Source organism: Symsagittifera roscoffensis, chromosome 5 (genome assembly GCF_963678635.1).
Source record: "Symsagittifera roscoffensis chromosome 5, txSymRosc1.1, whole genome shotgun sequence".
Classification (NCBI taxonomy): Eukaryota; Metazoa; Xenacoelomorpha; order Acoela; family Convolutidae; genus Symsagittifera; species Symsagittifera roscoffensis.
The window spans coordinates 63749376-63777349 of NC_087066.1; the positions used below are offsets into that span (position 1 = coordinate 63749376).

At 33.0% G+C, this 27974-nt stretch overlaps 1 protein-coding gene across 1 annotated transcript in view; it reads right to left on the bottom strand.

The window, feature by feature from the left end:
• Nucleotides 1–25302, bottom strand: part of LOC134846825 (uncharacterized) — an 80252-nt gene extending 54950 nt beyond the window's left edge. Inside the window, exons 1-2 of the mRNA XM_063864220.1 lie at nt 25071–25302; nt 15867–16031 (exon numbers count right to left, since the gene is read on the bottom strand). Coding sequence (XP_063720290.1) covers nt 15867–16031; nt 25071–25247 — 342 coding nt within the window. The 5' untranslated portion in view covers nt 25248–25302. The remainder of the gene's footprint in view (nt 1–15866; nt 16032–25070) is intronic.
• Between the last annotated feature and the right edge of the window lie 2672 nt (nt 25303–27974).

Here is a 27974-nt window from a genome sequence, read left to right on the forward strand (position 1 = left end):
TACAAAAAGAACAACCCAAAGAAAAAATTTGGACAATATCATTTCTCTTAGAAAGCCCAAGAAATAAAGAATTTCAACCACCAGACCTTGAAATAGATTTTTTAATTGATTCAGGAGCAGAATCAAACATAATAAACATTCCCACATGGAATGAAATAAAAATCTTACACCCAAAGCTAACACCTCTTGAAACCTCCAGCAAACTAGCGACAGCACAAGGATCAACATTGATAAACTACGGAAAAATCCAATTATTTCTCCTCCCTACCAGAACAATGGAACAAAGTAAAATTTTAAATAAGCCATTTAAACAAATATTCCATATCACCGATATTAAATATAATATCATTGGAATACCATTTATTTCAAAGTATATACCAACAATTAACATACTAAATAGTAAAATATTAATCAAAGATAAATATACAAAAACAAAAGAAACATCCTTAACATTTTTTCAAAGATTGAATAAACAACCACCATTCTTTTCAAAATTTTATCCGATATTTAACCAACAAAGAAAACACCTGAAACCACTATCAGGAAACATCTATAATTTTTCAATCAAACAAGTTCACCAATATGATAAAGCACAAAACAAACAAAAATTTTATATGTCAGATTTTGAATTCAAACCGATTCATAAATTTTTCAAAATCACAATCTCTTCAATAAAATATTTGAAAAATTCGAATTCAGATATCATCTCCTTACATGTCTATAACAACACACCTTACCAAGTAACATTACCATTAGGACTTTTAGGATATTGTGAAACCAACGCAACAATATCACCAATACACGAAAAAGCCTATCGCGTAAATAATATACTCCAATTACTAGATATTTGCCAATCTACAATTCTTAATGAAGAATTATCTATAAATAATATAATAAGTAACGAAAACAGAAATACGGATTATTTCACAAAAACTCCATATTTCAAACCTACATTCAACATCAGTAACTACACAGAGGACCAACAGAAATTTTTAACAATGTTTAATTTCCAACATTCACAAATAACACAAGACGAATTTGAAAAGTTAGCCAAACAGCTAATTCAATATTCATCAGTCTATGCAACATCAAAATTCGATGTTGGCAAAATCAGTTCATCACTACATCTCCCATTAAAACCAGACGCAGTTTTCAAAAAACAAAGAGCAAGTAAAGTACCAATTCACTTACATGATAAAGTAAACAGATTACTCGATATTTTAGAGCAATACAACATTATATCACCGGTTAATAAAGAAGAACAACCAAAAGGCAACACATTCATCAACCCCGTTATCATTCTAGCTAAAGGAGAATCGTTAAAAATCGTTCTCGATGCTAGATACCTCAATTCACTCATAGATGAATCAAAATGTAATTGGCCCATTGAACCAATACAAGTTATTTTAACAAAAATAAACGGCAAATACTTCACAACCGCCGACATGAATAGTGCATACAATCAAATGCCACTAGATGAACAATCACGACGTTTAACACAATTTGTTATCGGAAACCAACAATATGAATTCAACCGCTTATTCTATGGAATATCCATAGGACCAGCAGCATTTTCAGCCTTTATGAGCAAAATTTTTAGACCACTAATACTCAAGAAAAACGCAATCACCTATTTAGACGATGTTTTTATGCAATCACAAACAAAAGACGAAATGTTCAAAGTTTTAGAAACATATCACCAAATACTTCAGAACGAAAATCTGAAGGCCGCCCCCGATAAATCACACTTCTTTTTGACTAGAGTTAAATTCTTAGGACATAATATAGAAAGAAAAACAATCACTCCACTGAAATCACGCATTGACGCTATTCAAAAACTTCAACCACCAACAAATAAAAAGAAAATCCAAGAGTTCCTTGGAATGTTAAACTTTTTAAGTAAATATGTTTATAAAATGCAATTATACCTACGACCATTTTATAACATCCTTAGACAACAAAACAACTTTGAATGGAATACAGAACATCAAACACGATTCGAAGAAATAAAGAAACTTTTAACTGAACAAATTTCAAACACAATTCCAGACCCTGATCAACCATTTTATGCAATGTGCGATGCTTCGAACTTTGGCATCGGCGCAGCATTATTACAATCACATAATGGTACAAATAAAATGAACCTCATATCAGCAAATTCTCGATTATTCACTCAAGCAGAGCTACGACTCTCAACTCTAATGAGAGAATGTACAGCCATAATATATACACTTACAGAATATGAATTTCTGATACTTGGATCAAAACATCCCACAGTTTTGTTCACAGACCACAAACCAATCATCTTTCTTTTTACACAGAAATCTAACCCAAACCACCGAGTTTACAGATTTCAACTAATTCTAATGAAATTTCCAAACTTACATATAGTTTGGACTGCAGGAAAAAATCTTGCATTACCAGACACCTTAAGTCGAAATACACCACCTGAATTACTTACACGAAAAACAACAGTTGAAATACCCAAAAATATAAAATTCTACCTTGCAGAAAACGAAACATCACCTCGATTAGAATGCAAATATGCAGTAAAAACTGATATTGAACAATCACAAATAAATAATTTACAACATTTCCCACTTTATTTAGATTGTCAAAATAATCATTATGAAGTTGACCTACTTGGAACATCAACTTTTAAACCAATTCCATATTCTCAATGGATAAAAAATAACACCCAACAAAAACGAACAAAACAACACCTACCTAAAAAAGACCATTTTCCACTAATTGAAAAAGAAGATTTAACTGATAAAATAAATTTATCAGGACCACAAACAAATGATTCAAAATACACAATAAATCAAGTTTTTGACCTTCACGACCCACTTGATACAATACCATTATCTAAATTAGAAATCGAAAACATTTTTCTCCCCCCAACAGAAACAATTACAATTTCAACACTGAAACAATATCAAAACCTTGACCCAGTAATTCGACAACTAAAATCATGGCACAAATATAAAACTAAACCTATCAAAGCAGATTCAACCATTCTAGGAAACAAAACACTCCTCCGATACTTTCGCAAGTTTAACAATACAACAATTAACGAAAATACAGACCTTTTAGAGTACAACCTTAATGAATCTACAGTTCCCTGTCTCCCTATAAGTATGATTCTTATAGCTTTTAATATTTCACATACACAAAACATTAAAGGACACTCTGGATCAGAGAAAACATATTCAAATTTTATACAAAATTTTTACTTCCCAAATGCACCAATTTGGATAAAAGTACTATGCAATGATTGTATAGTATGTCAATTAAATAAACCTTACCCAAATCAAAAACAAATAGCACAAAAACAAGATTTTAAAGGACAAAGTTTATACTTTAATCATCGTATCTCATTTGATACTAAAGGACCAATTTCACCCTCATCAGAAGGAAACTCCTACATTATGGTAATTGTTGACGCATTTACACATTATGTAGCACTTAACCCAGTACCACATTGTAACGCTTATTACGCATACACAACACTTTATGAACACTGGATAGCAAAATTTGGACTACCAGAAATTTTAGTCACAGACAATGGTACAGAATTCATAAATAATGAAATAATAACACTATGTCATTTATACAACATTAAACACAAACCACGTACATCTCATGCACCTTGGACAAACGGCTTAGTCGAAGGTATGAACCGTTCACTACAAGAATATCTTAGATGTATCATCAACGGAAATGATACCAAATATACCGAATGGTCAGCAGATGTAAAATTATTTCCATTAGCATATAATTCACAAATCACGACAACTTTAGGAATGTCACCATACGAAATGGTTTTCAACCAAAAGCCACGCAAACCAATAATGTTTACAGCAAATTCCCATAAAAACGCACAAGGTTATTGTCAACCAAATAAAGACTCAATTTGTTATAACCTACCATTACATACGCACGATGAAGATCATTTTCATCACCCACAAATCCTTAAATTAGCCTCCGGTACACACACCGAATGGATTTTAAATAGAGATAAGAAACACAATGAAATTTACCAAAAAATAACGAAAAAGTTATTACAAAGACAAAACATAAATGAACAAATCAATTCACGTTTTACACCAGCTTCCGATTTAAAAATTGGAACATTTGTTTTAATACCTAATTTTAATACTCAAAAAGGAATTTCTAAAAAATTACAACCCCTCCGAAAAGGACCCTATCAAATAATTGCAAAACCCACAGATGTCACATATAAAATTATCGACTCAAACAAAAAAGAAATCGTTCAACATCGAAACAACCTATTACCTTATTACCCAAAAGAATACGCACTCCGCGAATTAACCCAATTATATTCTTTCACAGGATTAAAAATTATTCAAAACGAACCACATCTGAAAAACACAGAACAAAATGATAACCCCACCGAAAATCAAAACACAAAACCAATCGCTACCAAAAACAATACACAAAACCATAAAGAATCTCCAAAACAAAGAAAAAATAGAAAAATGACAGAACAAATAATACCCCAAGAAGAAATAGACAAATCAGAACATAGAAAGACAACAAGACTCCGAAATCAACCACGTAAAAACTACAAAATGTTCATCCCCCAATCTAAAATATTAAAGAAAGTAGAATTTAAAAAGTAATTTTAAAATTTTATACTTCACAATCTTGAAACCTCCGTAACATTTTTCATTTCCATTTTTCAAAATAACATGCTCACAAGTACGCAATAATTCTAGTTCAAAATAGACCAATAGGATTCATCCAATCCGCCACTTTCTCTAACTCAAACTAAGATCAATTAGACGAATAATCTAGAACTCCAGGCACATCTCTAACTATAACTTTACAACCTCCAGGTCAAAAATAAGCAAACCACTCCAACTTGACAGCTAAAATAAATATCACCATAATACCGTACCCCTCCCTTATCTAATAACCCAAAGATCAACAATATTTCCCCAACTCAGACCACGAATACCCCCAAAACAAATTTGATAACTTAGCCTAAAGTCACAAAATGAAGATTTTAATTAGCCTAAAGTATAAAAATCTCACCATACCCCGGATCATTTGACAAACAAAAATAAAGAAAAAGACGACCTCCCAGTCACCATGAAAATTGCCCCCAACAATTTTTTACGAAACTCAACCCACTTGTCAAAAAACTAATAAATAATTCGACCACACTAGAAAATCGCCTCAAACAGCAAAAAATATTCGACAAAGAGATCATTTCTTAAATGCTTTTCTCTCAAACAGTCGCTCAAATATTTATCAATTTTAAACATTTTTTTTCAATACTTCAAGTCTTTATAATCTTTCTTTTTGATATCATCGAATCTTTTCTAATAATCATAATAATTTTTTGTAACATTTTTTTAATTTTCTACACAATAATTGAACTATTCCTCCAACTTTCCAAAACCCTTGAATATATCCACAGGTACGATTTTAACAACTTGTCTAAATGATACGAACAATTTTCAGTAGAACTGATATTTTTTTATTGTTTGTAATTTTCATAACATTTCTATCATCCCTCATTTTGACAATATGTAAATGTATAAAGAAAGCAATCATTACATTTGCCCTAGCAACAATTTTTCTAATTCTTTTTTTAGAAGAATATTATAATAAACATAAACCCTCTCACTAAAGTAACAATTTAAAAATCCATCAAAAATTGCTACCCAACAGTCACAGAATCAGTCTTCACCGACATCATCCCAAGATAATCCAACACCACCTTCAACTACTCAAAACCCTCAAACATCTACACGAATTTCTTTTCAAGACAATCCATACACCTTTGAAGAAAGGCACGCTCGTTTATCTGAACCACTAGAACCAGTTCAACGACAAGCATCCCTAAGTGAACCAACATATAATCTTTACCCAACACTACCACAAGAACTAAGTAGAATACGAAACCTTAGTCAAAACCAAAACACAGCAGAAATAAATAGACAAATTATACATCCTCGACGAAATAGAAATTTTCAAACTCCCCGAGTTCATTTTGATATACCTCAATCCCCAACACAAACCACTCCAGAAAACACCACTGGTATCACACCAGAAACTCCTACACTTTTTTCACAACGAAGCACTTCAAGTCTACCTTCAGACTACTTAGGTTCAACACCAACATCTGAACAGATACGTGAAAATCCCTTTAACCCCCCAAACCTAACATCACGACTGCCATATTGGACTACAAATTCATTCACACAAGGTGAACCAAATTTAGTCAATGACCCCATAGATATTTCTACGGATACAACAACATCCTCATCACTACCAGAAACATTATCACTACCATCAACACCATCAATAAGTCAATTTTCACCACTACCCTTTAACTTAAATTTTCCAAATAATCTCGACGCCAGATATCGAGAACAATCATCAATAAATATTCCTTTAAGATTAGATTGGAATACATTCACAGCACCTCCACCACTATTTGGACAACATCAAGAAAGTAACCGCCTTCATAACTGGGCACTTAATAGATTACAATATCGCCAAGATATTCACAACGATATCCGTGATCACAATATTCAAATACTCCAACAAAACAGTTTACAATTAAAATTTGAAATCACAGTTAAGTTAAATAATATTACCCAACATCCCTACCCATTAAATCCACCTAACATAACAGCTCAATCACTACCACCACCGTTTATAACTACTGAAGTAATATACAAATACGACAGATACACTAAAAACACAATTGGTTACATTACATTTTATAATCCATACTCAGGATTATCATACACATGTATATTCTAAAATTATTAATTTTTCTCCAAACCCTTTTTCTAATAACCTCAAATCAAAATATAAACCCTTCCCCTCGTACAGGACCACAAGATTTATTAGTAACACATTACGATTGCGAAGAAAATGAACAAAAAACACTACATAAATATGCAATCAATCAGGTATCACAATGTGAAACAGAACCACAAGCTATAGAAACCACAGATATAATAGCAACACTCTATTCAAAAGCCCGAGCAACAACAGTTACAGGTTATAAATTCACAGCAACATTTTCCGAAAAGAAAGTACATTGTTCACAAGTCTCGAACGGAAACAAAAACCGACTTGACCATGAATCATTCTACCAAAGTAATATAGAACGTCTTTTACATCTCAATCCCGACGATTGTAAAAATGAATTACTTAGACTAAACATCACAAAAAATAAAAACTCCCAAAGAAAATTAGTTAATTTTCAAGTTTTTTCAGACTCTGTACATCAATCACAACTTGAAAGACACCAAGGACATATAAGACTAGACGAAAAATACCCGTATAACGGCGCACACGGACGATTAACCTATGACCTACATGATAAACACTGGATACCACACATTGGTATAAATAACCCATCAAACTGCAAAGCAGACACAAAAAATAAAGGATACCAAGAAATAATGTTTTTCGATTGGAAAATACAACTCGAAAAAATACAACTCACACGAGATTTATCTGATAATACAATGATCTATCAAGGAATCCGACTACCTTGTAAAAATGATCAAGGATATTGCGACCCTACAACGAGAACACAAGCAACAATTGTTTGGTTCCCCGAAGACACATGTACAACATTTCAAGTAGCAAAAATACACGCTCGTATGATAAAATTTCACGAAAAATATTTCATACAATCAATTCCATATGAACAAGTCCATCCATCACGCAAACTAAGTTCCGATTTTCGAAACATAGACAATATAGAAAATAAATTGACACGTTTTCAAATATATCAAGAAACAGAACTTGCATGTAAATACAGGAATCCACTTCACAGAACACAATACTCTGAAATATTAGTTGAATATGAAAAAGGATTCGACATGACCACTGGTAAAGTAAAAATCGACCCATACGCCACAGGTCATCCTCTAAACGAAGGAACATCCTATATACCAGTTAATTTTGAAAAAAGCAACGGACAACCTGGTGGACATCTAAAACCTTATGACACCAGAAGCACACGCTTACAAGAATTATCACTAATGAATACTACATATTTTGGTAATATCCACTATGATATTCATTTGGATATGAAACTAGACTATACAATTAGCCGCATTTTTCAAGAAATGTCACTCTCTGAATTAGAAACACTACATCAACTATGCGAATTAGAACGAACACAAATACTACAATCACTTGCACTAGCAGTATTAAAAATACCCTACGCAGGATACTTATTATCAGGAAATAGATCAAATTTTTTAGACTACGAAGGAAACATCTTATGGTTTTATACTTGTACTAAAAAAGTATCACCACTATACGTTTTTGAAGATAAACGATGTTATAAAAGAATTCCTATCTTTTATAAGAATAAAGTACATTTCGTGGATACACTTTCACGAAGAACATATTTCTGGGATACCGCAGTCCCATGTGGATCAGAAAATAGCCACAATGTAGTACAACTAAACCCTGATGAAAACAAATATTATCTTCTCACTCCATATCCCACATTAATGCAATCACTCAAAAAATTTTCACCAGAAAGCATTCGCGCTATTGCTCGAAACCCAAATATAGACTTACAATCAATAGGAATCTATTCAAAATCAGATATTCAACATCACATAAGAACACAACAATTCCAAGAATTATTAACACAAATGGACACTATACAAAGACAATCAATAGACCAAAACTTACGCAAACTTGCAGAAACCGCAGGATTTGCCGATATCTACACGCAAGACTATAGCGGATATTTTAAAGACATAAAAGATTATATATATCTAAACGGCGAAAAATACCGTCCCCAAGATATATCACCAATTAACATTTTTAGCTTTGTTACACTCAAAAATGAGATCCTAGATTTTCTAGGATGGCCCTACTACATCTTAGAAAAATTGACTATTTTATACGCAATGTTTAACTTTATTGGATTTCTTTTCTCACTCTTAAAAGGAATCTACAATACATGTGCTATACACACACAAGTAAACAGACAAGCAAGCGTAGCACGCATACTCTTTGCAGGATTTTTTGGAATTTTTTCCACATCTATAAACAAAATTCTTTTAGACGCACAAATAAAAGAATATAACACAAAAATAACAACACGACAAAATACATACGACGAAGAACATAACAATGTCGACACACAGCCAACGGCACCACAATTACCACCCCTACCAAATAACCATCCACTATCCCTAGCCCCGCGAAATTTTAGAAATGTAGCAATCACACATAATCCAAATTTTCGACTCACCACATCACAAAGTCCCGTCCAACATATAATGACACATCCATCACAAGATGATAATACTTATGAACAAATTATTGAACAGCCCCATACCACCGCTTTTCAATCTCAAAATAATAATTTTTTTAGCCCACGATGAGCCGCCAACTTGGATCACTCCATCGATCAAATTCCCATCCAACCAACCTTACCTCTTCAATCCCAATAATACCACTTTTTGCTTTTCCGCCACCCGATTTTCCATCTAGCAATGTAACATCAGGCATGAATTCCGACACTAACTCACAAATTTCAGTTTTATACTCCATTTCACAGCTAAATAACCCGAATATTGAAACCCCCGACGAATTTGCCGACTCAGAACCATCTCCATCCAATAATTTTCATAACCCTTCTCATTTTTCTCAACCTCCTTTTCAACCCATATTATCAAATAACCCTGACCCAATCACTCCTACACCCTCTTATGCTTCCCAAGTTACCCCAACCTACTCCTCATACCATTCTGACCAATCATCTCCAGACACCCCCCGAATCTCCCCAGAGCTAGACAATTTTATTACCCTCCAACAACAACCCTACCACCTTAACACCCCGACCATAAACCAAATCTCCTCCACTACAAATTCATCCAATCCCCCTACACCCTCTTCAAATTATACCGAATCATTAGCACCATCATCCACATCAACTGAATCCTCACTCAACACTAATAGAGCTTATCGCACTTTTAAAAGAAAGTTCCCCAACCATCCTTTCCCAGCAAAACCAGGAACAGCCCGAGAATACATCAACCACCCCCAACATACTAACACTAGAGAATTTTTAGCCATCACTTTACCCTCATTTCCACAATACACCTTAAACACCCCTCATGACGCTAACGAAACACGCAACTTTGTAGACGAATACGTTTTAATGCCCACTCTCTCTTGGACCTCATACTATCATTTCACTAACCCTCTTTGCTTACCTTTAACTAACACATCCATTGATATAGACCGAAACAAAGACATGCTATATCGACTAACTACACCACTCACCGCTAGACAATTTACTTACGTTGGATATAAAAAATCACTAAAAACACACACTGCACCTAGAGCTAACGAATATACACTCGAATACTACGATCACAACATCATTAGAGCTAACCAAGATCAATTCTTAGACGACGATCGCTTCGCTAATCCACAAATCACCGAGAAATTTTTCATCAAGACACCATATGTATTTACACTAAACATCTTCGACCGAAAGTTTGATCACATTATTTCAGAAGCACTAACAAGCACACAAGCGTACGAAAGTTTTAAAGAACGCTTCCAAATCTTTTCACTAACCTTTCATTTCCTTGCACCACAAGAAAGAGATTTACACTGCTCACACGATATTATGTTGCGAACTAAACAAACACATACATACAGTTACTATCGTTTCATCCAAAATCACTTTGACCTCCACACACCCTCTAGACAACCACACCATCGCTTTCAATTCATCAATTCAAAATACACTTCACCGTATTTCCTAAATTTCACATATTGTATTAAAAATACTAACCTTCATGGTATTCTTCGTAATTATGACCCCATAACCCAAATGTATATTTTCTGCCCCATCACCAAGACCTTCAACGCAGAAGAATCCCGACCCTTCCTTATCCCGCACGAGTTTGTACAGCCTATAGAAATCCCCATTTTAGAATTCATCCACAACACTAAATTTAACCACAAGTTATATAACTTAATCCAAAACACACCTTATGAGTTTGCAGTAGGCACTGAAGAACTAACCACTATTAAGGCACTTCAATTGCTTTGGCCACTGCTTCAAACTAAAAATATCATCCGCATCTTAGCTAAACTACTAACAACTTCAGAACTAATTCACGACATCTTCCCCCACGGTTTTTTCCCCGACGACTAACAGGTAAGTATGAATTAAATGAATATTACTAACTAATTAAAATATTAAAAAAACTCACCATTCTTTATTCATGTTTTCTTTAGATTTTTAGCCTTCATCTTCGATCATCTGAAAAATTCACAAAAGAAAAATAAAAAATAGCAAACTTCTTCAAAACTATTTAAAACCCTATTTAACTTTTGCACCAACAATTAAATAAATATAATACCAATGCAGTAAATTAATTTATAAAATTTTCCCCTAAAAGCAGTAAATCTACATATGATGAAAATTTGTATCTTAAAATTCCCCCATTACTAGCAGTAAATTTCCAAATTCTATGCAGTAAATTAATAAAATGCAATTGCAGTACTAACCTTTTGATATTTTCATTCATTCGCACAGAAATTCTATCCACACTCGCACAGCTCGCCCACGAAGAATTGTTTAAAATAATGAATTTCAGTTTCAAGTTTTCACACTCAACAACTCTAACAAATAATAACAAGTTTCAAACTTTCCTTTAACCCGGTTGGAAAGGAATCATATACTAAACAAAACTAACCAACGCAGCTTACTAAATACCACAAATCATAAAATAACAGCATGACTAAGAAAAGGAAACCAACGGTACCCAAACCGGATTAACCCAGTTTAAAACTGGATAATTTATTCTTTTGAAGACTATTACAAAGTCTTAGAAAGAGATAATAAAACACAAAAAAGTCGAAAGACAAACCCATACCACAAACAATTTGCTTTTTGGAAAAAGTACATAACCAACAAAACATAAGTAAAACCACAACAAACCCAACATAAAATGTTGTCACATAACAGGACCCCTCATAAAAACCGCATGAAATCATACTCCCACACCTGGCCTAACCCACCAGGAAAGGACGTCCTGAGCATGCTCTATAGCCGGCCTAACCCACCGTGCTACATCCACGCTTTGTGACCACACCTTTATTTTTAATAAGAGCTACTCAAGGGTGAGTAACTCTTCAAAATAACCGAACTAAAACAAAAAGCTTTTGTGAAAACAACTAACTAAAATCATAATTAAAAAATATTAAATTAATAAAAGTTTTATAAAATGTAAAATCACATGATGCAATATATAGATCAGAATACAACACCAAGGACGAACATCAAAAGACAAGACGACCTCACTACACTCGAGAGAGAATGACCAACTATAATCGATATGCCGCTCACAATCACAACTCAAAGGATTTAGAGTACGACTTGACCTCGCAGAAAAGGACTTCATTGAACTAGACCAATGACCACCTCGATGTTCAAGTATACGTACAGATCCGAGTAACCAGGCATCCCCTCCACGCACAATCTCCACGCCATTCCCGAGCTAGATCAAACACAAAAGAAGTTCTCTCCGAAGAACAGAAAAACCTGACATAGCCAACCATTCTGAAACCAGAATTGATGCTGTTGCAGAGACTCAGTCGTTGTCACAAGAAGAACACAACGTCTTGTGTCCTCAATTCCAGATCCCTGGAACTTCCTTAACAAAAAGGAAACAAAAGAAAAATGATGTTCGCCAAATACCAACGTCCATCATCCATCCTTGAACTACAAAAGAACTGTTCTAAAAAACTCTGTAAAACCCGGATGGGTGGAACCTGATCTAAACTATATTTTATGATTGGATAAATTAAATGTTTTACCAATGTAAAGTATTTAATATTAACCAATCATGATCCATCTAACTAACAACCCACTTATTTGTAAGTGCTGAAGTTACTTGTAATTTCAGCACCAGAGAGATTTGAATTTAACTTAGAAATTAGTTGGACTCTCCCGAGCACTTCAGCAGCCGCAATAAACCAGTATACCCTAGATCTATTGAGCCTAGCAGAGACTAGTTAAACAACCTGAGACTAGATAGTATAAGAGTAAGATTAGGATCGGTATTAGACTAAGAAGTTGCACGAATCTATCCGGCCGAAAATAAGGTAGCGTGACGAGCAGACGGTGTACCCTATCCGAAATTACTCTATGAGTTACACACCAGCCCTAACTCAGTACTAAAAATTTTAAAAGTATCAATACTATCAATATTTAAGCCGTTCAGACCCAGAGTTTTCTGTATTTGTGTTTTTTATCAGCTCTCCTCTTCTAAACTTTCCTTATTGTTTCCCATTATAGCACCCATTATAGCTCCCATTATAGCAATTTGAATAAATAATTACTTACGGTAAAATAGCATGTGTATATTTATTTTATGAAAAACTGGGAACTCTATGATGCAGCGTTTAGTTCTGGTTCTGTAGTAACAAAACAAGACTGCAACTGTGTATGAATGCACTATTCAATGAAAGCACGACAACTGCTTTAAAGTCATTGAAAAGTTTATTTTTCGGAGGGCTTATTTTGCTATTAGGTTGGCAGGGAACATCACGACGCAAAAATTCGCTTCATAGCAGAGCACATTTTTGTAATCGCTCGCTTTTGGATTCCATAGACACGTCTTTCCAATGTGGCTAAAATGGGCAAATACCTCTTTTGCTGTAATAATGCTGGAGCAGCTATGAGTTTCTCTTCACCTTCAAGCAGGAAAAATTTTGGAATTATTTGCAATTGAGCGTGTTTTTATTGATATTTTCAAGTAATTTGAAAGGTTTGATGTTTCTATTTTTTTGTCCGACTTTCCAAAAAAGTGACGAAAAATTTGTGCTCGAGGTGGTTTTTATTTCTCCAGACAAGTTTCGATTTCTTAAAAAGGAACTTTCAAATGTTTTGTATCAACCGAGAGCTGTTTTTGTCTCGAGCTCAAATTTGAAATTAAATTTTACCTTTGATTCTTAAATTTTTTTTATGAGGGTTTAAAGATTGCCAATAAGGCAAATTTGGGACAATTAAAGCGTTCTATTTTGCGCTATTAACGCTTAAGCGGAATTTTAATCACTCTTGGAAACTGTTCATAATTGGTTGAAGTCAGCTAATTGTCAAAAATGCTGCCTTTTGTACAAGTTATGGCGCGCGGTGAGATGTTTTAAAAATCTTTAAACATTTTTTTTCATTTTTGTATGAAAAACTCGTTATTTGTTTTTAAATAAACACTGCCCGATAGTCTTTAAAAGGCAGTCGTAACTTTCAGCTCTTCGCCTTGATACCAGCAGTCATGTTATCCCCTTTATAGTCGATTATGTTTAATCCCCTTTATAGTCGATTAGGTTTAATTCTGTTTAATTCAAGAAAGAATCTATTTCGTGAGAGTTAAATTAATTCTACCGGTTTGTAAAACCAACTCACTTTCGTTGAAGCTGCTTTAATGAAGTAAGTAATGGTTGTATATATTTCAGTCACAAACTCTAAACACTAATTCCATTATAAATTACCGTGAATTGACATTTATTCAATTATGATAATTTTTGGACAAATTCGATTTCGTGCAAAGTAAAAACAAGAATGCTCGTACCAGGGCAAAGCCCTGAAAGTTCCGACCGCCTTTTAATGTTTATGGAGCAGTAAGAAATTAAATGAAATAAAACAAAATGAAAATTTTTTTTTCTAAAATTTAAATTTTTTTAATGAAAATCTTCCCCCCACACGCCATGTTAAGTACAAAACAATAGATTTCGCTCCTTGTAACAAATCAATTATGGCAAAAAAAAGCTTCTTTCAACCAATTTGGAACGATTTCTAAGACGGATTAAATCTCCGCTTACGCGTTAATAGCGCGAATTATATTGCGCGTTAATTGTCCCAAATTGGTCAAAATGGCAATATTTAAACCCTCATAACTTTCCAAAAAATGATCACAGGTGAAATATCTTTTCAAATTTAAGCTCAGGATAACAATACCCTTCGAATGATATAAAAAAAAGTCCGTCAAAAATGGCTAGTTAAAAAGTCGAAATTTGTCTGAAGAAAAAAAAACCCACCCCGAGCACAAATATTCCGTTACTTTCGTATCAAAAGTCGGAACAAAAATGTATTCAAAACTTGATTCCAGCCTGTCTTAGCATAGTCCGTTTCTCCCATTTTCCCAAGCTCAAGACTGAGATATTTTGTTAAGCGAAGCTCTTTTTTTGCGACATAAGGCGGTTTTTGTATGCGTCTAGAACTTTCACATTGCACCACTATTGCAGCCGAATTGGTTAGGCTGTGGTAGACCTAAACCTCGAGGTCAAGTGAGAGCTCGTCCAGAAACGCTATCATTGCCATGGCAGGGAATTGATTACACAATCTGACGATCTCAAAGTGAACGCATTATCACTATGCTAACAGCCTCTGCTTGATGAAATCGAAAAAAAAAACGTTCATGTAATTGATCGAAGCCACCTGCCAGTAGAGCTTTGGGCCCTCAATATCCAAAATTCAACTCATTACCCAAAAAACTGTTCTTTTTGCACCAAGTCTACATCAAAATTTTGACCGACCGAGTGAAATTTTAGTAGTCAATTTTCACCTCAATTTTTCTGGGGCACCATCTGTTTATATACTGAAGAACTCAGAGGGCCAATTTGGGCGACTTTTGTAGCCCGAAGATCGCAAAAACAGAAATATCGCCCCAAAAATTCATTCAAATAATTGAAGATCCGAGAAGATCTTTTTAATAATTTAGTGGCAAAGCCCTTAAACGAAGTAATGAATTATTTATAATAATAATCATAATATTATTGATATACTTTTTGAGGATTAATTAAGAAGTGTGACTAACGGTACACATGATTGGGTTTTCGTACACTTCAAGGGCAGCTGCTTGTCTAGCCACCTGCACCGACACTATAGTAGAGTCCCCCAGGATGATGAGGATGTCGAGAACCGACAAGATCGCCATCAGGAGCCCCGGTGACTGACGCAGATTCGGGTTGAACGCCACAACCTATTTTAACAAATAAGTAGAACTATATTTCCGTTTTTTATTTTTGAAGTCTATCTTCCCTTACCCGTAAAGTCACAAGTCAACTACAAAACTATATATTTGTCAAGTGTAGAACGGCTTCATTTGGAGAAACTAACTTATTTCAGTTCAATCTTAATTCAGAAACTGTTTTCAAGCCAGGGTCAATCAATTCTCTTTCAATTGGTCTTTTTCGGGATTTTTTCTAAACTATATTACGCTCCGCTCCAAGAATTGCCAAAATTTAAAAACCACCTCAATCCAGAAACTAACATTGATTTTTCGTCCTCTATACGGGGTGGTCATTAAGTAGAAGCCATTTGTCTAAGTTTGTAAGTTTGTATTTGTCACAAAGGAAACAGTAAATTAGCCTGCCCTGTTCGCATCGAAGCGAAGCCCTCGAAACTCGAAATGCTTTTTAAATCATCTTAAGTGATTTTGCTTTGCAGGAAAACAAAATGAAAAACTTCAATTTTCGAAAATGTGTTTGAGCATTATTTGGTTAAGATTTGTAAGTAAATCGACTTAATATGATCCTTTAGTTTTCCTAAATCCATCTTGATTGCTTTGCTTTTAATTCTTTGTGAAAGCCCAGTTTTGTTGAATTTGTGAAATAACCCCTTTGTTTTAAGAAAACAAAAAAAAGAACAGGAAAAAATAATATGTTCTCCAGACATATTTTTGTTCTGACTTTTGAAGAAAGTGGCTGAATATTTGTGCTCGGGATGGTTTTTTCTTCAGACATTTAGAATTTTTAGAAAAACTTTAGAATTTTTCACTAGCCATTTTTGACAGTTTTCTTATATAATCCAAAAGACAATTGTATCATGAGCTCAATTTTAACGCGTAAGCGGAGCTTAGAACTTGTTAGAACTTGTTGAAGTGATGAGGAAAACATCACTCTCTATTTTACATAGTAAGTGGGGGATGATTTTCAAAAAGATCAAATTATTTTTGATTTCTTAAGGCGAATGCAACTTCATAAATCTTCATCGGGAGTCGAAACCTCAGCAGTTTTTTATTCAGCAAACTTCAACTTACTAACTTCGATTATGACATAATTTTTCCGGCTATAAGGAAGTTATGATTGTCCGTGATAACTTTCTGTTAATTTCTGGGGGTTTAAAATTTGCTAAGTTGTCTAATTTGGGGTAACTAACGCGCAAATTACGACGGATTAAACCATTCCAATTTGAAGCAAGTCATTTGGTCTTGTTATTCGGATACAAGACGCTGTTATTCAGCTTGATTTTTATGTGTTGGGGATTGAAAAGAATAAAAAAATGAAAAAATGTCCCCTTATTTAATCAATTTTTCAAACAAAAATTAATAAATTGACCTCAATGTGCTGTCAAACTGCAGCTTAATTGATTACTTCCATATTTCGAGTCATGCGTTCTTGCCTAAACAACGTAAAATTCTTATCAAGTCCCCTTTATCACGCTCTCTTTTCAAGGTGAACTTTATTTTTTGGCTTTTTTTCTGCTGCGTATTTGGTAATTCTTGGACATTTATTTTGACAGCAACCCTGCTCGGACCAGGAAAAACTCTGATTTTCCCGATTTACTTTTTTTTTCTATCATTTCCTTGACTTTTTTAAAACTTGGGTGCGTAATTTTTTAATTTTTAATTTGTTTTTCCTCCCCTGATAACAGATGTCAAGGAGAAAAATGGGCATAAAAAAACAACAAGAACTCTTAGAACTATGTTCAAAAAATGCATTCGAAAAGTCATTGCAGATATATAATTATACATGACTGGTCAAAAGACGAAACTTGTCTGGAGAAAAAAAAACCTCCTCGATTACAAATATTCAGTCACTTTCATCGAAAGTCGGTACAACAATAAATGGCAAATAGTTATTCACACGAGTTATAATAGCAGTAACAATCATAAGCACAGTTTAATGAAACTCATTGGAGTGTCATTGAATTTTTAAAACCTGTTTAGTTTATTTTGCCAAAAACTTGTCGAATAAGATGGTCATAAATATGGCTTCCCAATTTTTTCCAAACGTTTACTCGATTATATCAAGTGTGCATTACATCTTTTTTTAAGGTCATTGATGCCAATAAGTTTGAGATAAAAACTGAACGCGTTTCATTTAATTATTTGGTCTAAATCCTCCAAAATGCTGGAAAATCCACTTTTGCATGAAAAAGATTGCCGCAGAGGTTATGATAATTATAAACTTCCGTAAAGCTTAAAAATTTTCAAAAACTGTTTTCTGGTCACAATTTCAAATTAATTTGTTATCGATAATATCCCAAAATTTGATTCAACTTTTACATAAATCGTGACAAGTCTAATGCCAAATTTCGTCTTTATGCGAATATTTTTATTGAACAGCAACAGAGCTGCATAAGACTGATGAATTATGACATCACTAGTGATTGAAATTCTATCAAATTTTACTCTATAACAAGACAGTTCGTATCAAAGTGAAGCCCTGAATGTTCCGACTGCCTTCTAAGGTCTATGGAGCAGTAATAACACAAAGAAATTTAATACAGAAAAAAAAACTAAAATAAAATTTTTCTTTTAATTTGAGATTTTTTGAAAAAATCATCCCCACATGCCATACTAAGTACAAAGTGATCAATTTCGCTCCTAGTAGCACATCATTTATGGCAAATAAGCTTCTTTCAACCAATTTGGAACGACCTCTAACACTGCTTATATCTCCGCTTACGCATTAAAAGGGCGAAGTCTATCGCGCGTTAATTGTCCCAAATTGGCCAAAACTGCAATCTTTAAAACCCCATATTTTTACAAAAAATGATCTCAGGTAAATTATTTTTTCAAATTTAAGCTCAAGACAACAAAACCTTTCGAATGATATAAAAAAATTCCGTCAAAAATGGCTAGTTAAAAAATCGAAATTTTTCTGAAGAAAAAAACCCACCCCGAGCACGACAAATATTCCGTTACTTGGCGAAAGTCGGAACAAAAAGCCAATAAAATGTTTATGGCGTCTTGCGTTGCAGAAAATGAACTCCGCTTCAAAAAAAATATACAATGCGGGGAAAATGCAAACTGGACCATTCATTGTCAGGAGAGTTAAATGGCAGGTTTTGTGTAGTTTGTAGAAAAGTTAATCCCTTGAGAATTGGTGTCTGTCGCTTATCCAAATGCCATTGTTTCAAAATGGCACAGGGTAGAATAGAAAATAGATTTTTAAAAAAAACATGAAATCAAAGACTCCATAAAAGACAATAAGAAAGAAAAAATCAGAAGATAAAAGATCTTGTCAGTACCAATCATAAGACAGTTTTTCCCGTGGTTTAAAATCGGGCAATTCTAAATAAGCTTTGGAAATTTTTTTGTTGACATTTGAGCAAATTAAGGTTCAGTTGTGTTAGCGCGGCTGATCTGTATAGTAATTTTTTTAATATTGAAACAAGACTGCTCGTATCAGGGCAAAGCTGTAATTGAAGTCGATAAAAAATTTTGTTAAAAATTGATAAATTCACTAGAAAATTGCTAATTTTTTCTAAAAACTTTTTCAATTTATCCCCCACAAGCTATGTAAAGTACAAAGTTTTAAGTTATAAGTCTTGTAACGCACGCCATAATATGAGCAAATTGCCTGCCTCAATTCAATTTGGTTTGATCTATATCGCGCGCTACTTATCCCAAACTGGCTAAATTGCCTATTTTCAAACCACCATAATCCTTCAAAAAGTGGTCACTGGTAAAAAAACATCATTCTAATATTGTGCTCAAGAGATCACTTTCTTGGGCCATGAGAAAAAAACACCCAAGCACAAATCTTTAGTCACTTTCGTCGAAAGTCAAACTAAAAATGACCATCTGGTATGCAAGTAGCATAGCATACAATGGCCCAAAAACAGGGTTATATATTTGCATGAGAATATCTGGAGTATTTCTCTTGATGCTTTCAGAGAAAAACAGTTTTGAATTATCAATTCGATTTTTCATGCATATTGATGTTTACGGTTTGCTGACTTTTTTGTTCACTAAGCAATAAAATAAAGTGCATTTTCATATTTTTAACGCAGCGACTCTCAGATTGGAACACCCAAAGTATTTTAAAAACACAAAGTTTTTCGACCATCTTTTGTCTGTCTTTTAGAATATCTTCAGTAGCTTTCGGTTCAGATAAGCTATAATTGAAGCTGACATAACTAGCAGGCAAAACGGAAATGTCAGAGACAGACATGAGTGCTTATTAGAAGGCAGTGATTGCGTTAATTTGGTGCTCATTCATGCAAAGTCTATTTTTCAATTAGCTTGAAGAATCAATCATTTTGTTAAGAAAGTAAAAATCCTTTCGCAGGTAATTTTTATCTTGGTTTAACTTGATATTGATACCGAAATTGAGAATATCATACTTAAAAAAAACCTTCTATGAGTTCTTATGATTTTTAACCAACAACATGAAACACTTGTGAGTCGGAATAATCAAGACTTTGCCCTAATACGAGCACTCTTTTAATAACTTCGGCTACTTGCACGCTATCCAAAATTGAATACTTGCTGTTCAAGACAAACTTGCTGTTCAAGACGTGCTGTTCAAGACAAATGATCTTGACAGACAACTGAGAGAAACACCTCCAAAAAATAAATCGAATTCTGAGAAAACACTGCTCAGTTTTTCAGTTTCTGCATCTAGGCAAAAGACCGGATGCTTGCGTACAACAATAGGCGCCTTTAAAAGAAAGTTTTTTTTGCCAGTTTTTAACCACAAATATAGTTTTGTTCTCGCTAACTTTTTCATACTTTTTCTAAATATACTCTTCAATTAAGTAGAATTATTGAAAGCTGCACCCGTTAGTTATCTAAAAAACTGAAAAATTTGGTGACCACTATAAATTATATGACAAGGGAACAGGTCACCAACCAAACAAAAAACAAAACCAATTCAAGTTCGGCAGTAAAATTTTAATAATTTTTTCCGACCATTGAAAATGGGGAGGAACTTTGTATTCGGGTGTGTTCTGGCTTTTTTCCAAAAAAAGTCCGCTGCCACAAATAATCATCGGACTGAGTTAAGTGTTATATCAAATTAAAGCCTTTCATTCGTGATTCGAACGACATCATAAAATTTCAAACAATTTTCCCGGTGTCGAGAAAAATCGGTTTGAAAGTTTTGATTTTTCGTCTAATTTCGAGCGAGTAAGCTTATTTATGCTTAATTCAAGCCTTAAAAATTTAATTTTACTCTAATGAAGTTAGTTTTTCGAATTTTCAGCTTCATCTTATGAATGAAAAACTTCAAAAATTTGGGGACGAATTTTAAATAATGATAAAATATTTTTTAGCTTTTCTTTTTCTTTTTCTTGTTATTTGTCTTCAAAAACAGTTTTTCAATTTGCATATTTTAGATGAGTGACAAAAATGACTACGCTCTACTTTTTTTTGTTCTGATTCGTTTATCACACCATGCCGAAAAAACGACACCAATTGAAAAAATAATTTTCTTTTTCTTGTTATTTGTCTTCAAAAACAATTTTTCAATTTGCATATCTTACATGAGTGACGAAAATGACTAAAAACTACTTTTTTTTGCTCTGATTAGTTTATCACACCATGCCAAAAAAACGACCCTAATTGAAAAATTAATTTTGTTGTATTTTTTAAAGACTGGTCGGAACATTCTGCTCTACTTGTTCTTTTCTGTGCAACCTGTGCCTTTCGAATTAGCTGAATAGCAATTTTTTGGTTTAATTGGAAACGTTTAAATGAAAAAAGAAGTAGTTGTGAAATTGTCTGCGGAATTACGATAAAAACAAATCCAGTATAAAAACCCCAAAGAAAAAACATATATCCCGCAGCGGATCCATTTCAGCAAAACTTTCTGAAGCACGCCAATAAGATATAAGAAAAATTTTTGATGAAACTCTAATCAACTAGCTAATTTTTTAAATGACGATACGGTTTTAACAAAAAACTGGCCAGTTTTTTTTTCTTTTTTCTGAGTATACATTGGCGTATTTCAAAAACTTTTGCAGAGGATGACGATGTAAGATCTTTTGTCGCTTCATGGAGTGTGATTGTTTTTTGAATTTTGTTGGGCTTAATGTTATCCCATTTCCCAGAAAAATTACTTTTCTATGACACATGAAAAAAATATGAAATTTTATCTTCTAATACCAACTTTATTTTGCTTAAAAACAGAAAAAACGAAGGTTTTTTTTGTTTCGAAATGCAATATGGTCATTTTTCTTAGTTTTCATGTAAAGCTTTAAGCTTTTTCAGGCATTCAGATCAAATTGGTGCAGCTATTTTAATTTATATTTCAATGATTTCATTGGTTTACCAAAAAAAAATGAAAAAATTTAGTTGAGATTAGAAGTTCATCTTTGGTATGTTTTTTAAACGTAGACGAATGTTTTGCTAAAAAAGTAATTTTGTTCGTAACTTGAGACATTTTTTTTTGAGATGTTTGACTCAGGTAACGGTCTAAGAGCTTCTCTCTCGATTAGCTAGCAAACTCAAACAAAGACCACTCAATGGATTGTTTGCTCAAGCGTGCAACTCTGATAAGCAAGCCATTTGCCAAAACTTAAACAGTATGGTTTATATCAGAACGACCTCTTGATTTTTACGATCGTCAAGTTTCTTATGTAATGTTTGTCATAGAAACGAGTTTATGCAACCATTTTTACGTTTTGCAGATCTTAGGCTTGCTGGCTCAATGATCAACATTATAGATAATTTTTACATGTTTGATGACTTTTTTGATGTTTAAATTTTGTCGTCGATGATCTCTATGACAGAGCAATTGATAAAAGCAAAGACACTGCTCGCAAATCAGAGTGAAACCCTGAATATTCCGATTGCCCTTAAATTAGTCTTGAATATTTTTCGGCAAGACAAAATCTTGAAAAACTATAAATTTTGAACAATATGAGATCAAGTGTAAAAAAATGAGTCGTGCGAAACTAATAGGACCAATTAGCTAGCCTCAATTTGGAACAATTTTGTCGCGCTGGATAATTTGCCACGCATAAATGATTTGCGTTACGATTTCAGCATTATGAACAAATCTTCAAAACGCGAATAAATTAGTCCAGAGAGTGGCCAAATTGGCTATTTTCAAACTCTCAGAACTTTTAAAAAAATGATCTGAGGTAAAATATCTGATAAATTTTGATTCAGGTTGTCAATATTTTTGATGAAAAAAATTATTTTTTGCTAAAAACTTTTTCTTCAATCGCCGAAAATTTACTGAAAAAAAAACCAAATCAAGCATGAATATCTTTGTCGGAACAATAAAATTGGAACAATAATCATGAATAGCTGTTTCTTTATCTCATTTTTGTGTTGATACAATTCTGGACTATTAAAAGCTGCTCTGATGCTTTTGAAGCTATAAAATTTTTCTCTTCGATAAGAAACTGAGCCATATTCCTATTTTATATTCTGACGTAGTGGATGAATTTTTAAATCTGTTTTTGAATTTCAAAACTTTGTTGGCTTTTTTAATTAAAAATGGTGTAATATGTATTAAAAATTTCATCAATAGTGTTCAGAAATTTTTATTGACGGTAATTGGAACAATTTGCTGAACTGGACACTGAAAGATTTATATGTTTTTATAGAATTTTTTTTATAGAATTTGATCTTGTTGTAATCCCTCGGACAAGTATTGAAAGTTTTCATGTCAAATGAACAGATAGAACTAGTCAGTTCCGACAGCCAAATGATAGTTATTCAGCTAATTCAAAATGAGAAAAAACTATTTGGGCATTTTGATCAAAAAGTTATGAAATTTATTCGACATATCATGCACTAACTCCTTTCGACTGAAAAAAGATCCAAAAGAATTGTAAAATGTCTGGCAAGAACAAAATTGTACGAAAGCAACCGTAATTTTGTCAACGTAGAAAATCTAAAAAAACTCGCAACTTTTTCTTGTAATTTGATTTTTCTGAAGGTGGTTCACTCAAATGCCTGCTCAAAATCTTGTGCCTTGATTAGTATGCCAATCTAAGCGAACTTCAAATCAAAAATTATTGTAATGTTGCTCACTATTAGTGATGGTGCCCAGCACTCATATTATTGAGGGTTAGTGATTGAGCACTTACAACTAATTCATAGCTGGGCACCGGATAGTGGACTTAAAAATAGATATGCTGTCTCAAATTTTTTGCAATTCTGATAAACATACCCTTTGCCGAATTTAAAAAAAAACTGCATGGTATGAGAGCGAACTCCACATAATTCCACTGCCAATTGTCTTATAATGTTTTTTGAAGTTTCAAGTAAAAATTTAAAAAAAGTTCCAAGTTTTTTCTCATTTTTCTAAAATCTACTACCACACAAAATTTCATTTGCAAAATGAAAATTGAGCGTCCATAAAATCATTTTTGGAATCAATTAGCTCACATAAAGTTTAAAAAGAAAGGTGAACATGAATATTAACTTGCTTAAAAAACAAGTGATTTTCGACGCCCGTACCGAAAAAAGTTTTTTTTTCTGAGCTGAAATATTTTATATCTGTTACAATTTTTTGGTCAGAAATTCTTCATGAAATGTTTTAAGAAAGCAGTGATTTTTCTGAAAATTTCTATTTCAATTCTTATTTCTGATCAAAAATGAGCTAAGCCTGGGCTATTCCTAGCTAGAAAAAACCTCCTGATGGGTCTCAAACCCCCAACTTCTATATGCTAGGTGGTGTTCAAACCACTAGCCCACATGCCTTGAAGAAGATTAATTGTTTTAGCAACTTAATACAAAGTAACACTTGTTATAACAAGTGTTTATTTGCATTGTATTGCTACTGTTATTGTGTATACTCGAAGCATGTTTATCTCGTTGCGGTTGAGCAGTGAAATGATTTTTGGTTATTTCTTTACAGAAACTGTTTATTTCTAAACCACAAAAAAATAGATCATTTCTGCACAGAAAATACGAGAAAACTTGGCTAGATAATTTATATAAAATTTCTATCTAGAAAAAGAGCCTCAGTTGGGTACGGGCGCTCATTGAAATTTATGCTGTTTTTCATCTGAATGAACAAGTTGTCATTGAATTTATGTTTTGCATACTAACTACTAAGACGACTGCACTGCTCACGAGAGACAAGATCACGACTGGTACACGGGCACTCGTCTCCACAACACTCAACCACTGAGGGTTCTCCGACATAGATTCATCACACTCGGCTGGATTTAATTCACACTTCGAAGCAGTCGTCGCCAGGCTCCCATTATTTATTAGAGACGACATTGTTCCTCGGCAGAAATTTCTCGAAACAGCAAATTAGAACTCAATTTTTTTTCGAAATGTTCTTCACCTCAGCCAGTTACTGAAAAAGATTACGAGCATATTGTGATTGTTATAAATTCTTGAGCTAATGAATTCAAAATTACTAAAAAAATTACAACGCAAGAGATATAAAGCAGTTGCCTTGAAAATAAACTTACATTTGGCTTATTTTTTTAAATAAACTCGCATAAAATTTTAAAACTTTTTTTTCGGTTATTTTGATTATATTTTCGAATGTTATCAATTTGTAGCAAAAAAATTATCAAGAACGCTAAAAGGCAGAAGAAATAGTCAAGTGTTTGCGCTGATACGAGCAGTCTTCTTCAAATAACTTCAAATTTCATTAAAAAAGCAAAATTTAAGACAAGGCGAACATTTTTGGTCTCTCAGCTGAGCAAACTAATTATATTTTAAAAGAAAAAGAATTAACCAGCGCTATTTTTGCAGATGTGTTGCAAACTTCAGTGCTGATTGAACTTTGTACTATCTACGCCAAAGTTTTTATCAAACACGCTAATAAGCAGTCTAGGAATACTAAAAAAGTTTGGCCCTGAGCTGAACAAACTAATGCCTTTGAAATGAAAAAAAAAGAAACATAGCAGCGCTAATTGTATAAAGCCTGACAAAAAAGAACAAAAAAAATTTAAAAATTTAAGCCTGGTTTAAAAAATTTTGGCTCTGAACTGCGCAAACTAATTGCCTTTTAAAAGTAGGAAGTAGCAGCTCCGTTTTTGTGGAATTGGATTACAAAATTCATTTTTTATTCAATTCGTACTATCAAACGCACAGTAATATGACAAAAATGGTTAACTAGAGTACACGAACTAAGGCAAAAAATAGTGGGCATTTATCATTTTTCAACATTATGGATATCTTGACAAACTATTGACAACATTTGTCATGAGTTTTCCAAGATTTTAATGATTCTCGGTAGCAGGGATATTTTCTCAAGATCTCGAGAATTAACCTATTTTTCTGATCAGGATCTTGCAGGATCTTGATAAAGTAGCCATATCAAATCTCTAAACTAAGATAATCGAAGATCTTGGCAAGATATAGCGTGATAAAAACACGGGGCTGTCTGACCTAATTTGTTCACAAAACCTAAATTTATCTGTCTGAATTGCAGTGGAATATCAGCTCGGAAGTTTTATTACTGTGACTTAGATGATCAATTTAGATAACATCCTGGACAAAAAAAAGACAGTAATGAATTATTAACCTCCATTCGGAATGATGTTTTACAAAGTTCGAATTACTCTAATAAGTTGAAGAGAAATGTACAATAAAAATACTGTATGATTATGTTAGCCATGAGAGCATTATTTAGAACAAAGATTGCCAAATAATGATTGATCATAAAAATATTATTAAAATAAGGACAATTTATTTCAAACCCAAAAAAAAATCCATTTTTATGATTTTTTTCCTTTCCAGTTTTTTGCAAGGTGAAAAACTAAAAGAAAAAAAGGAAAATTATTTGTCAAAACCATTCAGTGGAGCTAAGATATAGGTAAGATTCTAATCAGTTTGTTTTTTAGTCTATTAACGAAAATATCCATACCAGTTTGGCTCGAAGGTGAGATAATTTCTTTAAAAATTTTTAGAAGCACTAGCATGGCTAAAAGATTTTTAATGTGGCACAAAACTTTGTCCAATAAGCATGACTCGGACTGATAAGTAACACAAACTTTATATTATACGAGTTTCATGAAAGAAAAGATATGCATTTCAGATAACCCATTGATCTATATCCGATCAAAACGCCATTTCTTCCTAATAACAATCTGCTAGTTTTTATCTGATTGGAAATCATTAAAAAGTTTAAAAGGAGAATAAATGTAAATTGTTTTAAAATGATAAAATTGAAATATTTCGAAAATTGTTTCAAATCGTTAACAAAAGTGATTAAATCATATCGTTCAATTTGTTAAATCTAAAAATTTTAAATATAAAAGATAAGTTAAGAATATAAAAGATTTTTTCATCACGCATGTTCCGCCGCCGACACATAAATTTGGCCTGAAATTTTTTCGGACAGGAATAAAACTTTTCGAATTGTGCTAAGTTGCGTATTTTTTTTAAACAAAATTTTCGGATCAAATTGAAACTTTAAAAGCCGAAAAACTCTCGCAGAAAAGTTGGTGAAAGTTATCAGATGTTTTAGAAAAAAAAACCGATATCTTCATTTAAAAAAACCCCCAAACGGAGTGTAAAGCAATAAATGACGTAAGCTAAGTTAAGAAATTGAATCCATTAGCCTGCCTTAGTTCTGTAGAACTTCTTAGCCGGGGTAAGTTTTCTAATAAGTCTGAGCTAAATGATTTTTCTTACAATAATTAATACATGAAATTCTACTATCGAAAGCTAGTTAACCTTCTAATTTTTTTAATAAAAAAACTAACTACAACTTTTAAATAAAATCAGATATTTACAAAAATGCACTAAAACTTACTTTTTCTCATTACGGGAACTATAGACTTTTTAAAGTTAATGGGTTGTTTCTGAAATTTGCAAATTTCTGAAAGGGGCTTTGTTTGAGCAAAATGGTTTGCTTAGTTTCCAATATAAATTTAATTAAAATCTTTAAAAATTTAAATTTTTGAAAACCTATCTTGTTTTCTATCTTTATTTTAACTAAGTTAGCCCCAACTAAGTTTCCACTGTGACTGACATATGTTTCGACTG